The 21,133-nt window shown below is 35.0% G+C and overlaps 1 protein-coding gene across 2 annotated transcripts in view; it reads right to left on the bottom strand.

Annotated features, from left to right (window-relative positions):
* The window catches only part of Cdkl2 (cyclin dependent kinase like 2), a 43,526-nt gene that overhangs the window by 20,453 nt on the left and 1,940 nt on the right, over window positions 1–21,133 (bottom strand). For both annotated transcript variants that reach the window (XR_007110597.1, XM_047567408.1), the window contains exons 2-3: window positions 19,850–20,048; window positions 1,168–1,362 (exon numbers count right to left, since the gene is read on the bottom strand). Coding sequence is in view for 1 of the 2 variants with exons in the window: in XM_047567408.1 (XP_047423364.1) it covers window positions 1,168–1,362; window positions 19,850–20,017 (363 nt within the window). In the remaining variant the exon portion in view is untranslated. The remainder of the gene's footprint in view (window positions 1–1,167; window positions 1,363–19,849; window positions 20,049–21,133) is intronic.

Below are 21,133 nucleotides of genomic sequence, written 5' to 3'. Positions count from 1 at the left end.
AATAATGTTACCTATCTGCTTTAAATATGCTTTTTGGAAGTATAAAATGGCAAAAGCATAGCAAGTACATGGATTTATATATACTACTTGAACCTTAAGTAAGATTTCAAGGACCTTGTGTATTACATGGTGGGCGATTAAGTTCTTGATGCATATTCCTTCCTTGATCCTCTTTGTAAAACATTGATTTTTTTTAATTCGGCTTTATTCTAAGTTACCTTTCTTTTAATTATATTAATATATTATATACATAATAGTGTATAATTATTCTAATATATGTAGAGATGAACTATTCATCATAAGTCAACTATATAATCAATAATACAATAAGATAATTAAAAATAAAGATAATAATAAGAAAACTGAGAAATGTGTCAAATATTTAAATAGTAGGGCATAGATTATTTTTTCTTTTTATGATTATCTTCAAATTTTTAAATTTTATACCATTAGCATTTATTTGTTTTATATCACACAGAAATTTCATTTAAAGTATTTTATAAAAATGGCATACTATGTGTTAAATTATTCATTTTATACCCTGTGTCAGTTTTCCTGGAGGTTATTTTATATGGCACTCAAAAAGACATAAGATTATTGCAATAAGGTAAGAATAGAGATATTTATACTTTCATATTTCTAGGCAAGAGAACCTGAACAGATACATAGATCCTTAACTTATGCATTTGTCAAAACGCATCACTGAAATTAGTGAATTTAACTCAGTAAATGTTACCCTAAAAAAAGAGCAAATATTTAAGTATAGTTAATGATATATATAAAGTATTTAGTGTTGAAGAAATGTACTAATTCTGCAACTTTCAAATGTATAAATAATACAGATTAATAGATTAAATGGATGAATAAATATATGAAAAATAAAATATATCAAAATGTTAATAAATACAGAGTCTGGACAGTGGGACATGGGTGTTCATAGTACAGCCTTTCAACTTCTCAGTTTGACCCAAATTTTTTACAATAAAATGTTGGAAGGAAAGAATATGTGTATTATGGACACATGAAAATGGACAATATCAAAGTAATAAAGATCCTTTCAATTATTTTACTGATTCAAACATTAAACAAATGCCTCACTAAATTAAGTGACTGGTATCTGGATAGTCAAGGATTGGCAAAATAAAATTTCTTAAACATAATACTTACATTGTGACTATGACAAAATCCAATTCCATTAATAATCTGAAACAAATATTTTTGAACTACTTGGTAGTCTAATCCATTTGGAAAGAGTTCCAAGTCATCAAGAATTGTGTGGTCAACAAATTCAAAGACGAGGTACCATCTTTTTTTTTTCTTACACACTTCCAACAGATTCACCAAATTTTCATGCCTCAATTGCTATTATTAAAAAAAAGTGCAAAATAGCTTTTATAAGTTCAAATTATTAGCAATTAGTCACAATCTAAAATAGATCTTAGCATAAGAATATCACACATAAAATGCATAAATAGCACATATTATAAAAGTATATTCTAGTTTTAAAATTACAGCTCCTTTCTCCTCTTAGAGAACACAATAAAGTCAATAATAAGAAATGTAACTCCATCTTTGATTAAACTAAGACAGATCTACGACCCCTATCTACAATGAATGAGGCTGGATTACCATAAGTAGTCAAGAACAAACAGGAGTAGAAGGAGACACCAAAGAATTATCTGTGGCTACAAGGCTGGCAGAGTCAGAGTTCTCCAAAATTAGTGATATATCTTTTCAAGAGAAAAGGACCAAAACCAAAAATATCCTTCTTTGATACAATGGTAATAAGTTTTGTAGGTATCACTGAAAGCATCCCTAAAACTGAATAGCACCAACAAATAGCAAGGGAAGAAGACTTGAATAAATAATCGCACAGAAATACATTTGCTGGAAATACCTTGTTAGAGCAGAAGGCAAAATAATTCATTATGAACAAAAGTAAAATTACAAAGTTCAGAGAAATTACAGCTAACAGCATTGATTTTACACCCAGGTCCATATCATAAGGAACATCATTATGAACCAAGATGTATTCTGCTAGCTTGAAACAAAAACTTGGCTTCTCTCCCAAATGAACCTCCTATCAATTGTTGGTCCAAGAAACAATCAAAGAAGAACAAATTCAAGATCTATTCAAAGAGACTGTAAGAGAAAGAAACACAAATAATAGATTAACATAAAAAAAAAAGTTGCTACCCTTAAAATCATTAGGATATAGCTTTCAAAATCCTCAAGGAAAGAAAATGTAATCCAGGACCATGCTACCCAACCAAATTGCCATTTCAGTAACAACAGAGAAAATTTTTGAAAGTGAGCAGTGAATCCATTTCGTGCAGGACTAAATATTATGCAAATTTGAACATCATAGTTATGAAATAGTAAGTATTTTAAACTCAACAATATACAATTTTACTAATAAATAATAGTAAAGGGAAGAAAAGATAAAAACAAGATGTATGTGCACTGATTTTCTTGTCAATTGGTCATGATAACTTTTGACAACTTTTGACCTGAAAATTTAAATTACAATTATATTCACAGATTTAGTGATAAACACTAAGATAAATAAGATAACTTCTACTATAAGTGGTAATTGTGTGGGAGAGACAAGGAAACAGAAACAACAATTACAAAGGAGGATGTGTATTATAAACTCCCATAATTATAAAGGTAATCAATTGTACAAAACTAAAACCCTTCCCAATTACCAAAGAAAGCACATCCAATATAAATAAGGAATTCAGAGACCATATTGAAAAATATTTGTAAGGAATAATAAAACAGTGTGACATTATAAATAATAACTAATACTTACATAGTGTTTACTATGTTCTAGGCACTATTCTGAGCACAAAAACTCCATGAATAGGTACAATTACCCTATTTTATAGATGAAGAAGCTAAAGCACAGAACATTAAGGAAGCTTTCGAAGGTCTTACAGCAATAACTGAGAGAGGCAGGATTGGAACTCAGAAATTGTGCCTTCTGTCTTCTCTTGAAAACATTTCGTTTTGTTCATTTCCTCCTTTATATTCAGAACATTTGCACTATATATAAACTCACTCAGGCCCACAGTTGATTTGTATGCCATAAATTTAGATTTCTTATTCTTACCCACTAAGCTATCATAATTCTATAGGGGGGGATAAAAACAAATCAAATATGTTATATTATAATGACAAATAGATTCATCTCACCTATTAAAAGATGTCAAATTGGATCACAAAGTACATTCCAGATTACTCATTAAATGAATTAAGATATATATATATATATATATATACACACACAAAATGCATCAATTACAAAGAATGAGGCAGTTCTATTTCTACCAATGTGCAATAATCACTAAGATATATGGAAGAATAAGATGCAGGTCAGTGTGCAATAAGATATATGTATTTGATATATGCACATACACCACCCCATGCATATCCATATGATTGTATGGGAACAGGATTCCTCTGATGGATGTATAGCACAGCAGTGGTTGGTTATGAAAAGTAAAACTAAACAACTGGTACACATAGGTGGTGGGGTAATTCATTTAAATTTTATAGCATATGCAAGTATTACATAAAAATTTAAATCAGAAAAATAAAATATGTATCACTGAAAGTGCATACACATATACTCCTCTAGTAAAGTTAAATTTTAAAAGGTATGTGCTATAAAAATTAACTGGGAGACAGGAAAAAGAAGCTTGAAGTCTAGAAAGCTGGGTATGAGGAACCATGGTAAAGGTCACACCTCTTTAGTAAGCTTGAACTATCTCCACTATTGCCACCATGGACTATCATTATTATCAACTCTCGACACATGTCCATGCTGCATAATTTCTAATCTCTGTGTTTCTAAACACTGCTTCTCTGTGTTATGCCCTCAGGATTCAAAGTCCCAGGCAGAATATTCCACTGGTCAGCTTACATCACAGGGAATGAGAAGAGGGAAGATCTCTGCATTCAGGTTGTGTCATGGGAGGTGAGGCATTGCACATAACCCAAAACTACACACAATGGGAAATTAGATTCATAGGTAGGGATGGGAATGTTCTGCTTTTTCTATACAGATGAAAAAAGTGTAAGTGTCCATTTCATATTACAACTGAAAATGAAGTAATGTAAGTAATTTTTGTCATTCATTAGGGTTCTTACACTCTTGTATGCCTAAAACACTCTTCCCAGATCTTTACATGGTTGGCTCCTTGCTGAGATCCAGGCTCCAGCTTCATGTCACCTCCTCAGTCACTCTGGAGTACCTTACCCTGTCTTATTATAATCATGGCACTATATACTATAATATTATATCCCTATCTGATAACTCACTATAGTAAGACCCTATCTGGTATTTTTCCTTTTATTATTATTATTTTGTACTAGGAATTGAACCCAGAGGTGCTTAACCACTAAGTCACATTCCCAGACATTTTTATGTTCTATTTTGAGACAGGGTCTTGCTAAGTTGCTTAGGGCTTTGCTAAATTGCTGAGGCTGACTTTGAACTCAGGATTCTCCTGCCTCAGACTCCTAAACTGCTTGGATTACACGTGTGCTCTGCTGCACCTGGCAAGGATTGCGAGTTCAAAGCCAGTCTTCAGTAATTTAATGAGGCCCTGTCTCTAAATAAAATATAAGAAAGGATTGGGAATGTGGCTCAGTGGTTAAGCATGCCTGAGTTTAATCCCTGGTACTGAAAAAAGAAAAGACATATATAGTCCTTCCCTCAAGAAGGTATCAGTCTGAGTAGAAAAAAAGCATATTAATGGTGACAGAGAAAACACTTTCATGAAAGAAGAGATACATATTGGAAATAACCTCTTTTTAAATCTGAGAAACACTTATATAGGGATGCAATCAATGTAGATGTTTTTCAAGGAGTTAAAGAAGCATGTTTTCAGCTAGAATAGAAGTTTCAATTTGATTTTTATCACATAACCATTTTCTATTATCGATGATATAACTCATTCCCATTGAAACTAAGAAGAAAAGGAACTAAATAAGAAGAGTTAATTGTAACCAATAAGTAATCATGGCATTTCCTTTTTTATAGCCTTTCCTCATAAACAGAAAGTGCACTGAGATAGTCCCAAAACGCATGTCTAAAGATAAATCTATTTAAAACTCCTAGCAGGCTGGGCATGGTGGCGTACATCTGTGATCCCACAACTTGGGAGGCTAAGGCAGGACTGGCCAGAACTACAAGTTCAAGGCCAGTCTCAGCAACTTAGTGAGACCCTAAGCAACTTAACTAGATCTTGTGTAAAAAAAATTTTTTAAGGGGTCAGGGGAGGTCTGGTGATGTAGCTTAGGGTAAAGTGCCCCTGAACTCAATCCCCAGTACCAAAACAAACAAACAAACAAACAAACAAACAAAAAACCCTCTTAGTAGATTAGAGACCTCAGTAAGATTTTGGAATTGCCTTATTTTTAGAGAAAATAAGAAAATGCATCTTTTTTCCTAAGAAATATTGAAGTAGTTGTCCACGGGTTAAAAGTTTAAAGTTTTAAACATCTTTATTGAAAAAACTTAACATGAAATGTGAAACTATAGGGAAAGCTACTCATAATAAACCACACAGTTCATTAACAAAACAAAATGCCTTCATTTCACAAATCTTATATTGATATAGAACTAAAATTCTGAACAAATTCTATGTTAGAAAAATTAAATGATAATAAAATATAAGTCCAATTAAGACTGCTTTGGCATATTTCTAGTAGAATAATACATTACACTTAAATATTCACTTTTTATCAAAAATTCAGACATCAGATAACCTCTCTTTCCCTACTAAATGTAAAGTCCTTCCTGCCAAGATTTCCACAGCAGCCCCAAACCTGCTATTACCATTAAAACACGAACTGTCAGTTCCACAGGTTTTCTTTATCTTTATGTTAATATTTTAAAAGAAGATGACCAGCTAAGGATGTGACACGGTGATAGAGGTCTTGCCTAACACGTGCAAGGGTCACTTAGTGCCACAAAAAACTAAACTAAAATAATAAACAAATAAAATCAGACCACTACCTCTTTTGGTAGTGGTAGACTAAGTAACTCAGACCAATACTCCTAATAAGAATTCTTTAAAAGTTTAATAAGTTTTAATTTTCTGAAACATATAGAAGGCTAAGAAGATAGTGAGGATTACTGGGCCAAAATTAGAAACAGGAAAATCTAGAACTCAAAGCTGACTTTGCCAGGAAGTAACAGATATGGAACTGAGCTTTGATTTTGGTGGCCCTGTGCAATTAAAAAGCAAAAATCAAAGCCCAAAAGGCTGTAAAAGTAGGACCCCAGAGAAACCATCTCCAATTAAGCTGGGCTCCTAAACCTCACATCCTCCAAAGTAAACATGGGTAGAAATCAACCAAGTGTCACTAGACTTCATATCACCTTGAGGTTCAAGGAACCTCAAACCTTGAACTTGGATTACTTCATACTGAAATGGGAGCACCTCCCTCTACTGTGCACCTGACAGAAATCACTGTCAGATAAATGAATATAATCTCTGGAGGCAGATAAATTTACCTTGCCTCAAAATATTTCTACAAATATCATTTCAAAAATTATATTCAAAACAAAAAGATAACGAGAAGCACAAGAAAGCAAGATACAATAATCAAGAACTTTGAACTTAAGTAGATCCTAGACTGGTAATTGCTGGTATCACATAAAAACCAGAGGGTGAAAAATTTTATATAATAAATAATTACTAACTAGTAAAGGTAGTTGATTACTAAAAGGGGTAAAAGATGATTCTAAGGAATATTTTTAAATAACAAATACAGAGCAGCAATTATTTTTAGGGGAAAGGGAAAGTGCCCAAAAAGGAACTAAAATTTTAGAAGCACTTCCAACCACCACCAAGGATTCAGTCTTCATTGGAAAGGTCCTGGATACCACAGAAATTTGTGTACTGTCAGTGGTGAAGAAATCTGTCAGAGGATACAGGTCAGAGATGGTTTGTAGAGTGGCCAATGAGCTGATAGAGAAACTTACCAGAACATGCTGATGGGCCACAGCTGGTTCATGAAAAATGCTAAGGTGAGCTACCAGAACATCCTGATATGGTGCTCTGCTCACAGTTATACAAAAGAAAAAGCATGCCAGAGTCTGGAAGAAAAGCTAAGGACCTACCGTGTCCTTGCACGCCCTTTCTCTATTGACAAAACCTAAAATCAAACCAGCTGGCCACGGAGAAATATTTACAGAATTTAGTTCCAGTATCACAAGATAGGTCCAAGAAGCTGTGATTTAGAACTGAAACATAATAAATTAATTATTGTCACAGTGCCATGAACATGGAAGAAGAAAATAAAAATCATATCTGGAGGAAATATCTTCAAATTATTCCTAAAAATAATCTTTCAAATACAATATCCAGTACAAAATCAAAGAAAAGCAGACAAAGAAAAAAGATATTATATGTAAAAAATACTAGAAAATATAGACAAACAGGTGAAGAATGACTTCATGTATTGAAATTATCAGGTACAGATTACTAACTATAACTTAGAAAAAAGTCAACCTCAAAAAATTGAGGGAACTTCAAACCATAAAAAGTGGCTTAGCAGATTTGGACCCAAATAAAAATTTCAGGATAGAGAAATACAATAACTTCTGTTTATACGAACAGAGACTAGGTAATTAATAATAATTTCTCCCACTGAGTATAAGCAGAAAAGCTGGACAATCCATAAAGAACAACTACTTAAAGGAACCAGAGAGACAAGATAGTAAAGTATACCTGGCCTAGGATCTGGAAGGAGACAGAAACCCAGGGAGGTGAGCCAGGTAATCAGTGCCATCTTTTTTTTTTTTTCCAACCCAGGAAATATACCAATTCAGAAAGAAGATCAAGAGGCTCTGTGAAACTTTTGACAGTATTGCAGGTCTAAGGTAGCAGTTACTGGCGTCTAGATTGGAAGAAAGGGTACAGCACTGGTGAAATCCTCCTGTTTTGCATTGGCCTAAACTTCTTCAACCACAAATAAGTGTTAACCATCAGTAGGCTGACTCCACAACTCAACTTCAAATTATGTAAATCCTTTAAATGGGATTAAGATGATACCAGAATGCTAGCACCACCTGAAGTACCTGTGTCCTCAAGAGCATCAGAGACATACATGATAAAGAGTATCTAAACTGCAGGTCCACATAAGAACATTTCCCAATATTCAGGACAGTGGAAAAAAGACGATATTTTTCAATAAATATTTCATGGACAACTGAACAAATATAAGGAAAAAAATCATAAGATTTGTGCCATACAACATAATTAAGATAAATCCTGAGTGTACTAAAATGTAAACATGAAAAGCAAACCTATTGGAATTGCATTGAATCTGTATAGTGCCCTTGGTAGTATGGCCATTTTGACAATATTAATTCTGCCTAACCGAGAACATGAGAGATCTTTCCATCTTCTAAGGTTTTCTTCAATTTCTTTCTTTAGTGTTCTGTAGTTTTCATTGTAGAAGTCTTTCACCTCTTTTGTTAGACTGATTCCCAAGTATTTTAATTTTTTTTGAGGTTATTGTGAATGGAGCAGTTTTCCTAACTTCTCTTTCAGAGGATTCATCACTTATGAATAGAAATGCATTAGACTTATGTGTATTCATTTTATATCCTGAATTCATGTACTACTTTGCTGAATTCATTTAATAGTTCTAGAAGTTTTCTAGTGGGGTTTTTTGGATCCTCTAAATATAGAATCATGTCAGCGGCAAATAGTGACAGCTTGAGTTCCTCTTTTCCTATTTGTATCCCCTTAATTTCTTTGGTCTGTCTAATTGCTCTGGCTAGTGTTTCAAGGATGATGTTGAGTAGAAGTGGTGAAAGAGGGCATCCCTGTCTGATTCCACTTTTTAGAGGGAATGCTTTCAGTTTTTCTGCATTAAGAATGATGTAGGCCTTGGGCTTAGCATAGATAGCCTTTACAACGTTGAGGTATGTTCCTAATATCCCTATTTTTTTCTAGTGTTTTAAACAGGAAGGGGTGCTGTATTTTATCAAATGCTTTCTTGGCATCTATTGAAAGAATCATATGATTATTGTCTTTAAGTCTACTGATGTGATGAATTACGTTTATTAATTTCCCAATGTTGAAACAACCTTGCATCCCTGGGTTAAACCCCACTCGTTCATGGTGCACTACCTTTTTAATATGTTTTTGTATGCAATTTGCCAGAATTTTGTTAAGGATTTTTGCATCTATGTTAATCAGGGATATTGGTCTAAAGTTTTCTTTTCTTCACACGTCTTTGTCTGGTTTTGGTATCAGAGTGATATTCCTCATAGAAATAGAGAAAGCAATCATGAACTTCATTGGGAAGAATAAGAGACCTCAAATAGCCAAAGCAATCCTGAACAGAAAGAGTGAAGCAGGAGGTATCACAATACCAGACCTTAACAAAAACGGCATGGTATTGGCACCAAAATAGACAGGCAGACAATGGTACAGAACAGAAGACATAGAGACAAACCCACAAAAATAGTTAACCTCATACCAGACAAAGGAGCCAAAAACATACAATGAAGAAAAGATAGCCTGTTCAATAAATGGTGCTGGGAAAACTGGAAATCCATATGCAATAAAATGAAATTAAACCTCTATCTCTCACCCTGAACAAAACTCACTCAAAATGGATCAAGGATCTCGGAATTAGACCAGAGACCCTGAACCAAATAGAAGACAAAGTAGGCCCAAATCTTCATCATGTTGGCTTAGGATCAGACTTCCTTAACAAGACTCCCAAAGCACAAGAAATCAAAGCAAGAATCAATAAATGGGATGGATTCAAACTAAAAAGCTTTTTCTCAGCAAAGGATACAATCAATAATGTGAAAAGAGAGCCTACAAAGTGGGAGAAAACCTTTTCCATATGCACTTCAGATAGAGCACTGTTCTCCAAAATTAATAAAGAACTTATAAATTTTACACCAAAAAAACAAAGAACCCAATCAATAAATGGGCCAAGGAACTGGACAGATACTTTATAGAAGAAGACATATAGGCAATCAATAAATATATGGAGGTTTTCAAGATGGTGGACTAGGGGGTGACTGCATTTCATGTTGCTCCAGGACGCAGGATTCAAAAGAGGAGATAGTGAGAGACTTGGGACCAACTCAAAGCCGCTGGGTGAGTCTCTCCCGTTGGGGAGGCGTCCTGGATGGGCCGGTAGCCCTGGAACGCAGGGAACTTTGTGAAGTAGAGTTGCTCGGCGAGACGCCCCTCCCCCCGCTGGAGAGGTGAACACGGACAACTGGGAACATCATAGAGGTGGCTGCTCAGCACAGCGCTTGGACTCGGAGCAACCACTGGGGCTCGGGCGGCTGCCTGAGGAGGAGCTGCGCGGTGAGCTGTTTGGACTCAGAGCAATCGCTTCTGAACACCGGGGGGGCTGCCCGGAGGAAGAGGAGGAGCGTGGCACGTCACTTGGTCTAGGAGTGACTGCATCAGAGCTACAGGCGGTTGCCAGAGGAGGAGGAGAGTGGTGAGTTGTTTGGACTCAAAGCGACCGCTCCTGAACACCGGTGGCCTGCCTGGAGGAGGAGCGCGGTGGGTCGCTTGGTATCGGAGCGACCGCTCCTGAACACCCAGGGGGCTACCCCGAGGAGGAGGAGGAACAGGGCGGGTCACGTGGACTCGGAGTGACTGCCTAGGGCTACGGGCAGTTGGCGGGAGAAAGAGATGCGAAGTGAGTTGCTTGGACTACTAGTGACTGCGTCGGAACACCGGGCGGCTGTCCGGAGGAAAAGGTGTATGGTGGGTCTCTGGGACTCGCAGCTATTGTACGGGGCTCCAGGTGGCGGCTCAGAGGAAGGGCCGCATAGCCAGGCAATTAGGTGCAGAGCAGGGTCCCAGGACCTAGGCGGCTTCTTGGTGGAAGAGCCGCACAGAGACATGCCTAGGGGCGGAGCGAAGGTTCCAGGACTACGGGCAGATTCTCTGAGGAGAGGCAGCCTAAGGAGACTCGTCTGCGAAGGGTGAGGCTCCCAGGCCCAGGAGGTAGGTCCAGGCCCGTGGGAATGTTGCAGAGGAAGGCAGCCCAGCCCAGGCGATAGTTGTAGATTGAGGGGGAACCTCTAGGAGGGGAACTGACCAGCGAGACCTCCCCACTGGTGAGTCTTCCCTGCCGGGTGAGGTTTTCCCACAAGGACAGTAAAACCAGAGACACAGGCACAAACAGGCCTTGCCTCAGTCCGCAGCCCAGTTCCTCTTTGGATGACCATTGGTCAACAAGTGGAGGTACCTCTGCCCACTATCAGGGAATATACCCCACCTGAGGGTCACCACCCCTAGAGAGGCAGCTTCCTTGTGGAGCACCACATTATCAACTTCCTCTAAGACTTCAGGCTACTGAAGGATAAGAGAGGATATACTAGAAATCTTCAGGGACATTATAAGTCAATAGAGGAAATCTGCAATATCTTAATGATCTACTGATTCCTGAACAATATGAGAAAACAAGGGAAGAAAATGCCCCAAACAAATCTAGATGTTACATCAATAAAATCCAACGACAGCATGGCAGAAGAAATGACAGAAAGGAAGTTCAGAATGTACATAATTAAAATGATCAGGGAAGCAAACGATGAGATGAAAGAGCAAATGCAGGCATTGAATGATGAGATGAAGAGCAAATGCAGGCATTGAATGATCGCACCAATCGACAGTTAAAAGAGCAAATACAGGAAGCAAAAGATCATTTCAATAAAGAGTTAGAGATATTGAAAAAAAACCAAACAGAAATCCTTGAAATGAAGGAAACAATAAACCAAATTAAGAACTCCATAGAAAGCATAACCAATAGGATAGAACACCTGGAACACAGAACCTCAGATATTGAAGACAAAATATTTAACCTTGAAAACAAAGTTGAACAAACAGAGAAGATGGTAAGAAATCATGAACAGAATCTGCAAGAACTATGGGATATCATGAAAAGGCCAAATTTGAGAATTATTGGGATTGAGGAAGGCTTAGAGAAACAAACCAAAGGAATGAACAATCTATTCAATAAAATAATATCAGAAAATTTCCCAAATCTGAAGAATGAAATGGAAAATCAAGTTCAAGAGGTTATAGGACTCCAAATACACAAAATTACAACAGACCCACAACAAGGCACATTATAATGAAAATACCTAACATACAAAATAAAGACAGAATTTTAAAGGCTGTGAGAGAAAAGAACCAAATTACATTCAGGGGGAAACCAATACGGATATCAGCAGATTTTTCAATCCAGACCCTAAAAGCTAGAAGGGCCTGGAACAACATTATTCAAGCTCTGAAAGAAAATGGATACCAACCAAGAATCTTATACCCAGCAAAACTTACCTTCAAATTTGATGATGAAATAGAATCATTCCATGATAAACAAAAGCTAAAAGAATTTACAAAAAGAAAGCCAGCATTACAGAACATTCTCAGCAAAATATTCCATGAGGAAGAGATGAAAAACAAAGAAGCAAATCAGCAAAGGGAGGAATTATCCTAAAGGAACTGCCAAATAAAGGAGGAACCAAGTTGTGTGAAAAAAATAAATAAATAAATAAAATTTCAAAAATGAACCAAATGACCGGGAATACAAATCATATCTCAATAATAACCCTGAATGTTAATGGCCTGAATTCATCAATCAAAAGACATAGACTGGCAGATTGGATTAAAAAGAAAGATCCAACAATATGTTGCCTGCAAGAGACTCACCTCATAGAAAGAGATACCCATAGACTAAAGGTGAAAGGATGGGGAAAAACATACCACGCACATGGACTCAGCAAAAAAACTGGAGTATCCATCCTCATTTCAGATAATGTGGACTTCAAGCCAAAGTTAGTCAGAAGGGATAAAGAAGGACATTTCATACTGCTTAAGGGAACCATAAATCAGCAAGATATAACAATCATAAACATCTATGCCCCAAACAGTGGCTCATCCATGTATGTCAAACAAATCCTTCTCAATTTTAGAAACCAAATAGACCATAACACAATAATACTAGGGGATTTTAACACACCTCTCTCACCACTGGACAGATCTTCCAAACAAAAATTGAACAAAGAAACCATAGATCTCAATAACACAATGAATAATTTAGACTTAACATTTATAGAATATACCATCCGACCAAGAGCAAATACACTTTCTTCTCAGCAGCACATGGATCCTTCTCTAAAATAGACCATATTATTATTATTATTATTATTATTATTATTATTATTTTATTACGCCACAAAGCTAATGTTAGCAAATATAAGAAGATAGAGACACTACCCTGTATTCTATCAGATCATAATGCATTGAAGTTAGAAATAAATAAAAGAGTAAAAAACAGAAACTACTCCAACACCTGGAGATTAAATAATATGCTATTATATGATGAATGGATAACAGAAGATATTAGGAAGGAAATTAAAAAATTCTTAGAGGTAAATGAGAACAAAGAAACATCATATCAAAATCTCTGGGACACTATGAAAGCAGTACTTAGAGGTAAATTTATTTCATGGAGCGCATTTAATAAAAGAAGTAAAACTCAACAAATAAATGACCTAACACTACAGCTCAAAGCCCTACAAAAAGAAGAACAGACCAACACCAAAAGTAGTAGAAGTCAGGAAATAGTTAAACTCAGAGCTGAAATCAACGAAATTGAAACAAAAGAAACAATACAAAAAATTGACAAAATAAATAGTTGGTTCTTCAAAAAAATAAACAAAATTGATAAACCTTTAGCCACACTAACAAAGAGAAGATGAGAGAAAACTCAAATCACTAAAATTCGGAATGAACAGGAAATATCACAACAGACACGATTGAAATACAAAACATAATTAGAAGCTATTTTGAAAATCTATACTCCAACAAAATAGAAAATTTCAAAGACATCAACAGGTTTCTAGAGACATATGAATTGCCTAAACTGAAAGAGGATGACATACACAATTTAAATAGACCAATTTCAAGTAATGAAATAGAAGAAGTCATCAAAAGCCTACCAACAAAGAAAAGTCCAGGACCAGATGGATTCTCAGCCAAGTTCTACAAAACCTTTAAACAAGAGCTCATTCCAATACTTCTCAAAGTATTCCTATAAAATAGAAGAGGAGGGAACCCTCCCAAACTCATTCTATGAAGCCAATATCACCCTGATACCTAAATCAGACAGAGACACATCGAGGAAAGAAAATTTCAGACCAATATCCTTAATGAACATCGACGCAAAAATTCTAAACAAAATTTTAGCAAAATCGCATACAAAAACATATTAAAAAGATAGTGCACCATGATCAAGTGGGTTTCATCCCAGGGATACAAGGTTGGTTCAACATCAGGAAATCAATAAATGTAATTCACCATATCAATAGACTTAAAGTCAAGAATCACATGATTATTTCGATAGATGCAGAAAAAGCATTTGATAAAATACAGCACCCCTTCATGCTCAAAACACTAGAAAAAATAGGGATAGTGGGAACATTCCTTAACATTGTAAATGCCATCTACGCTAAGCCCATGGCTAATATCATTCTAAATGGTGAAAAACTGAAAGCATTCCCCCTAAAAACTGGAACAAGGCAGGGATGCCCTCTTTCACCACTTCTAGTCAATATCATCCTTGAAACTCTAGCCAGAGCAATTAGACAGACCAAAGAAATTAAAGGGATACGAATAGGAAAAGAAGAACTCAAACTATCCCTATTTGCTGATGTTATGATTATTTACTTAGAGGAACCAGGAAATTCCACCAGAAAACTTTTAGAACTCATAAGTGAATTCAGTAAAGTAGCGGGATATAAGATCAATGCACATAAATCTAATGCATTTTTATACATAAGTGATGAATCTTCAGAAAGAGAAATTAGGAAAACTACCCCATTCACAATAGCATCGAAAAAAATAAAATACTTGGGAATCAATCTCACAAAAGAGGTGAAAGACCTCTACAATGAGAACTACAGAACACTAAAGAAAGAAATTAAAGAAAACCTTAGAAGATGGAAAGATCTCCCGTGTTCTTGGATAGGAAGAATTAATATTGTCAAAATGGCCATACTACCAAAAGTGCTATACAGATTCAATGCAATTCCAATTAAAATCCCAATGATGTACCTTACAGAAATAGAGCAAGCAATTATGAAATTCATCTGGAAGAATAAAAAACCCAGAATAGCTAAAGCAATCCTTGGCAGAAAGAGTGAAGCAGGGGGTATGGCAATACCAGATCTTCAACTCTACTACAAAGCAATAGTAACAAAAACGGCATGGTATTGGTACCAAAATAGAAAGGTGGATCAATGGTACAGAATAGAGGACACGGACACAAACCCAAATAAATACAATTTTCTCATACTAGACAAAGGGTCCAAAAATATGCAATGGAGAAAAGATAGCCTCTTCAACAAATGGTGCTGGGAGAATTGGAAATCCATATGCAACAGAATGAAACTAAACCCATATCTCTCACCGTGCACGAAACTAAACTCAAAATGGATTAAGGACCTCAGAATCAGACCAGAGACCTTGCATCTTATAGAAGAAAAAGTAGGTCCAGAGCTTCAACATGTCGGCTTAGGACCAGATTTCCTCAACAGGACTCCCATAGCACAAGAAATAAAAGCAAGAATCAATAACTGGGATAGATTCAAACTAAAAAGCTTTCTCTCAGCAAAGGAAACTATCAGCAATGCGAAGAAAGAGCCTACAGAGTGGGAGAAAATCTTTGCCAATCATACTTCAGACAGAGCACTAATCTCCAGAATCTATAAAGAACTCAAAAACTCTACACCAAGAATGCAAATAATCCAATCAACAAATGGGCTAAGGAAATGAACAGACACTTCACAGAAGAAGATCTACAAGCAATCAACAAACATATGGAAAAATGTTCAACATCTCTAGTAATAAGAGAAATGCAAATCAAAACCACCCTAAGATTCCATCTCACCCCAATTAGAATGACAATTATCAAGAATACAAGCAACAATAGGTGTTGGAGAGGATGTGGGGAGAAAGGTACACTCATACATTGCTGGTGGGGTTGCAAATTAGTGCAGCCACTCTGGAAAGCAGTGTGGAGATTCCTTAGAAAACTTGGAATGGAACCACCATTTGACCCAGCTATCCCATCCTTGGCCTATACCCAAAGGACTTAAAATCAGCATATTACAGAGATACAGCCACATCAATGTTCATAGCTGCTCAGTTCACAATAGGCAGATTGTGGAACCAACCTAGATGTCCTTCAATTGATGAATGGATAAAGAACCTGTGGTATATATATATACAATGGAATATTACCCAGTCATAAAGAATAATGAAATCATGGCATTTGCAGGCAAATGGATGCAGTTGGAGAATATCATGCTAAGTGCGATAAGACAATCTCAAAAAATCAAAGAATGAATGATCTCACAGATAAGTGGATGATGACACATATAGGGGGTGGGAAGGGGGCAAGAATGGAGGAAGGAGGGACTCTATAGAGGGATAAGAGGGATGTGAGGGGTGGGGGGGGAGAAAAAAAATAACAGAATGAATCAAAAACTATTTCCCTAGGTAAATGTATGATTATACAAATGGTATGCCTCTACTTCATGTATAAACAGAGAAACAAGATGTATCCCATTTGTTTACAATAAAAATGAATTTAAAAAAAAATAAAAATGTTTACAAATTCTGAAAAAAAATAGAGTAGAAAGGGCTGGAATAATATTTGAAGAAATAACTGATAATTTTCCAAAAGTAATGTTTAAAAAATCATGGCATAGATTCAGTGAATTGTAGGCAGGATAAATTAAAAGATATACACACTAGAACATCATAATGAACAAAGATAATTAGTACTTTAAAGGAAAAATAATATAAATAGCCAAAACAAAAAGAAAGCTATAACTGTTTTGAGTAGAAAAAGAAAGCGGTAGTGACTAGAGGAGGGATCGAGGGACTCTGGGGTGATTCTAATGTTCTGTGTCTTAGATGCTGATTACATGAGCTTGTTCAGTTTTTGAAAATTCATAGAGATGTATTCTTATAATATACATACTTTTCGGCATGTATATTATATGTAAACAAAAGGTTGAAAGAAAATATATCCAGACATTAAAGCACAGACTTCCTAAAGAATAGAAATTGAACTGACAGCTGATTGCTCAAGAGGCAAAGTGGAAGCCAGGGAACACAATAATGTCACCTTCATTTTGTTGACAGAAAGTAACTTCCATAACTACCAAGCTAAAATTCCATACCCAATAAAAATATCTTTCAGGAATGACAGCAAAAGATAAGATATTTTCACCAAACTAAAATGGAAATATTTTGCCTACAGTAGATTCTCACACAAGGAAATCCTAAATAATGTATTTCATGAAGAAAAAGATCCCAGATGAATAGTCTGAAATATAACGAAGAAGAAAGAACAAATAAAGTGATAAATAAAGCTAAATGAAGTGGGGCACTGTGGTGCACATCTGTAATCCCAGCCTCTATGGAGGCTGAGGCAAGAGTACTTAGCTAGCATGCACATGAGGCCTGATTTGTTTGATCCCCAGTATCTCTCATACACACACACACACAATATCACTGAATAATTATATCATATGGTACTTTAAAAAATATATAAGGGTAATGTTAAAGTGTGGTGAGGTTAGTATATAAAATAGAAGGGAATAACCAGAGAAAAAGTTTTGCAAAATGTTTCCATATTATTCTCAAAATAGAATAAAATTACTCAATAATGTTACTCTTTTTAACAAACCTCTAGAATAATCACTAAAAAAAACAATGTGCCCAATGGTGCTCATTAGTAATCCAACCTGGGAGACCCTATCTTGAATAAAAAAATAAAAGGAGCTAGGGATCTGGTTAAGTGACTAAGCAGCTCTGATGGTTCAATCCCTGGTACATGAAACAAAAACAAACAAAACCCTAAAAGAAACAATGTTTAATTTCTAAACTATTAGGGAAGGAAGAAAAAGGAATAAATGTAATCAATTCAAAGAAAGAAAAGAAAAACAAATATAGAACAGGTATAACAAATAACATTAAGTGGTAGATTTATATCTGAAATATATCAGATATTACATTACATGTAAATGGACTAAATGCTGCAATTAAAAGACAAAAATTATCAATAGGATAAAAAAGCAAAATATGCCTATGTGGTGTATGCAGCCACATATCTAAACAAGTCAGAAAAATCGAAACTAAGAATATAAACAAAGATATACTGTGGAAATGCTAATCAAAATTAAACTAGCATAACATTAGTTTCAGACAAACAGACTTTAAGACAAACTATTACTATAATAAAAAGGGTTATATTTCATGATGATAAATTTTATTCAACAGGAAGATAGATGATTCTAAATTTGACACACTAATAATACAGCCTTTCTGTTTATAAACATTAACTGAACTACAATCAAAAATAGAAAAGTTAATAATCGCAAAAGATTTTAACACATCTCTTCTCAGTATCAGGTAGAACAAACATAAAAAAATAAGAATTTAGAATATTTGAACAACACAATTAACAAACATGGTCTAATGGCTATAATAGAATACATTTTAATCACAAGTAATTTTTTAGTTGACTGTATTACAAACCAAATTGCAAAAAATTTCAAAGTAATTATTTTTGTATAGCACATACTCAGATCACAGAGTGGCTACACCATAAATAGGCAGGGGAAGAAAATCCAAAAAAATTCTACATATTTCAAAAATTTAAAATATACTTTTAAATAACTCAGAGATTAAGGAAAGTATAATGGAAATGAGAAACTATTTTCAACTAATAATCAAAATTTCCAGTATACATACCAAGATGTCCATAGTGGGAAATGTATAGCTTTAAATTCATGTATGAGGAGGATAGGGGATGAAAGGTTGAAAATTAAAGAAGTAAGCATTTATCTCAACAAGTTAGGAAAAAGAAGTGCAAAACAAACCCACCCAAAATTAATAAGAAGGAATGAAATAATAAAAAATAATGAAGTAAAAACAAAGTCAAACATTGGTTCCTTCTAAACATACAAAGAATTGATAGAGAGACAGAGGATTTTGCATAACAGGGCTAAGAGTGCTATCCTTAAAAAAGGTCTGCTTGTGAAGTGGGTCTTGGCTGCTTCCTGGGATCATAGATTTCAGGAAGGTTCTCTTCATTTCCAGAACAAATATGGGTGGTTCACTGTGAAAAAATTTTGTTTTGTGCTGAATAAATGCTTTCCATCTGGGAGGTTAGAATTTTGGTGAGTGTCAGGCAGAGTGCCTATGTGACCAGTCCCCAGTAAAACCCCTAGGGTGCTTGAGTTTCTAATGAATTTCCTTGGTAGACAATATTTCGCATATAATGTCACTACTCATTGCTGGGGGGAAATAAGCATGACCTGTGTAACTCCACTGGAAGAGAACTCTGGAAGCCTAAGTTTCCTCTGGAATTTACCAGGTGCCTTTTCCCTTTGTGGATTTGGCTTTATATCCATTCACTGAAATAAACCATACTCATTAACAAAATATGCTGAGGACTGTGAGTCTGCCTAGTGAGTTACAGAACATGGAGGTGATCTTTGGGCCCACCAATACAGACGGTAGAGAGAGAGAGAGAAGAATTGATAGTTTGGTGGTAAATACAGAGAGCAGAAACAAATATTTTAAAAATTATTTTTATATTTACAAGATAAATTTGCATACACAATCATTTTATTTCTTATTGTCAAAAGAAATTTATACTTTAGTTTGTTATAAAATAAAATATAAAAACAGTAATGTTTTTCTATAATTTTGATCAATAAACAACTTATTTTGTAAATTCAGTATGTACATTTACTCACCTTTAGTAACTTGATTTCTCGCATAGCAATTTTTTTAACCATTTTGTCATCATCACTTTCTAAGAACTTCTTGATGGCCACAATTCTTCCACTATCTTTATTCCTACATTTCATCACCATTCCATAACTCCCTTCTCCAACCAACCCTAGGTTCTCATATTTTTCCATTTTAATTTAAAACCAGTAGGAACTTTTCTTGCTATGGAAAACAAGACATAGAATTAATAGTTGTGATTATGTTAATTGCCTCCATTCTCCCAGCAAATTAATTCTTCTCTGCTTGTTTTCCATATTACAGCAGTCATAGTGTCTTTGGCTATCACAATTTCTTAGTGTTTCCATACCTAAGCTATGTTTTTCAAAAATTCATACACACTTCCTAATAGACAAAGCAAAGGAATTAAAACCATTAACTTTAAATGTAATTTACTAAATGTCATCTTAATGAAATTCAATATATTTTAATTTAGATAACCAATACTTGAACTATCTTATAAAACATTTACTGTTCATTTTAGAAAAGCACAATTCCTTTTCACTCAAAGGTAAAAAAGACAGAACTGAATGAAGATCAAGATTTTTCTTTTTAATCAGAACTGGAAATTTTTATGTAGTTTCTATTCAATTTGGAAAAGAATCGATCACAAAATAATCACCAAACTAACACTGAATTCCCTCATGAATTTTCCTTTACTTTTCTTACAATACTATTAAATTACTATATATATATTTGCGGGGTGGAGGGGTACTGAAGATTTAACCTAGGGAGGCTTTACCATTGAGATATATCCCCATCCTTATTTATTTATTTAGAGATAGGGTCTCACTGAGTTGCTGAGGTTTGTCTGGAACTTGTGCTCCTCCTATCTCCTGAGTTACTGCGCCCAGCTTAAATTGCTGTATTGAACTTACAAAATAAGATCAATGCCATCACAATATTAGCAGATTTTTTAAAAAAGAAATTAAATATTAGTATCACCAATTACAGTATTTTAAAAATTCCGTTAGTGATCACTCACTGTACAATCATTTGAATTTTATGGTTCGAATTCTTATACAAATCACTATGTGACATTTTCTGAATAAAATCAACCATAAGAGAATCTTACTTGTTTTACCAATGATTGATGAAGGTCCTGCAATCAGTTCACTACATGTTTTGCACAGAAAAATAAATTATTTCAGGATTGGGGATGTAGTTCTGTGGTAGAACACATGCCTAGCACATTTGAGGGTCTAGATTCAATCTCCAGCACCAGACACACACACACACAATTACTACAG

The sequence above is a fragment of the Sciurus carolinensis genome, chromosome 10 (assembly GCF_902686445.1).
Source record: "Sciurus carolinensis chromosome 10, mSciCar1.2, whole genome shotgun sequence".
In the NCBI taxonomy this organism is placed as follows: Eukaryota; Metazoa; Chordata; class Mammalia; order Rodentia; family Sciuridae; genus Sciurus; species Sciurus carolinensis.
Note: the sequence above shows the minus strand (reverse complement) of the source record. Positions and strands in the feature narration are given on the sequence as shown.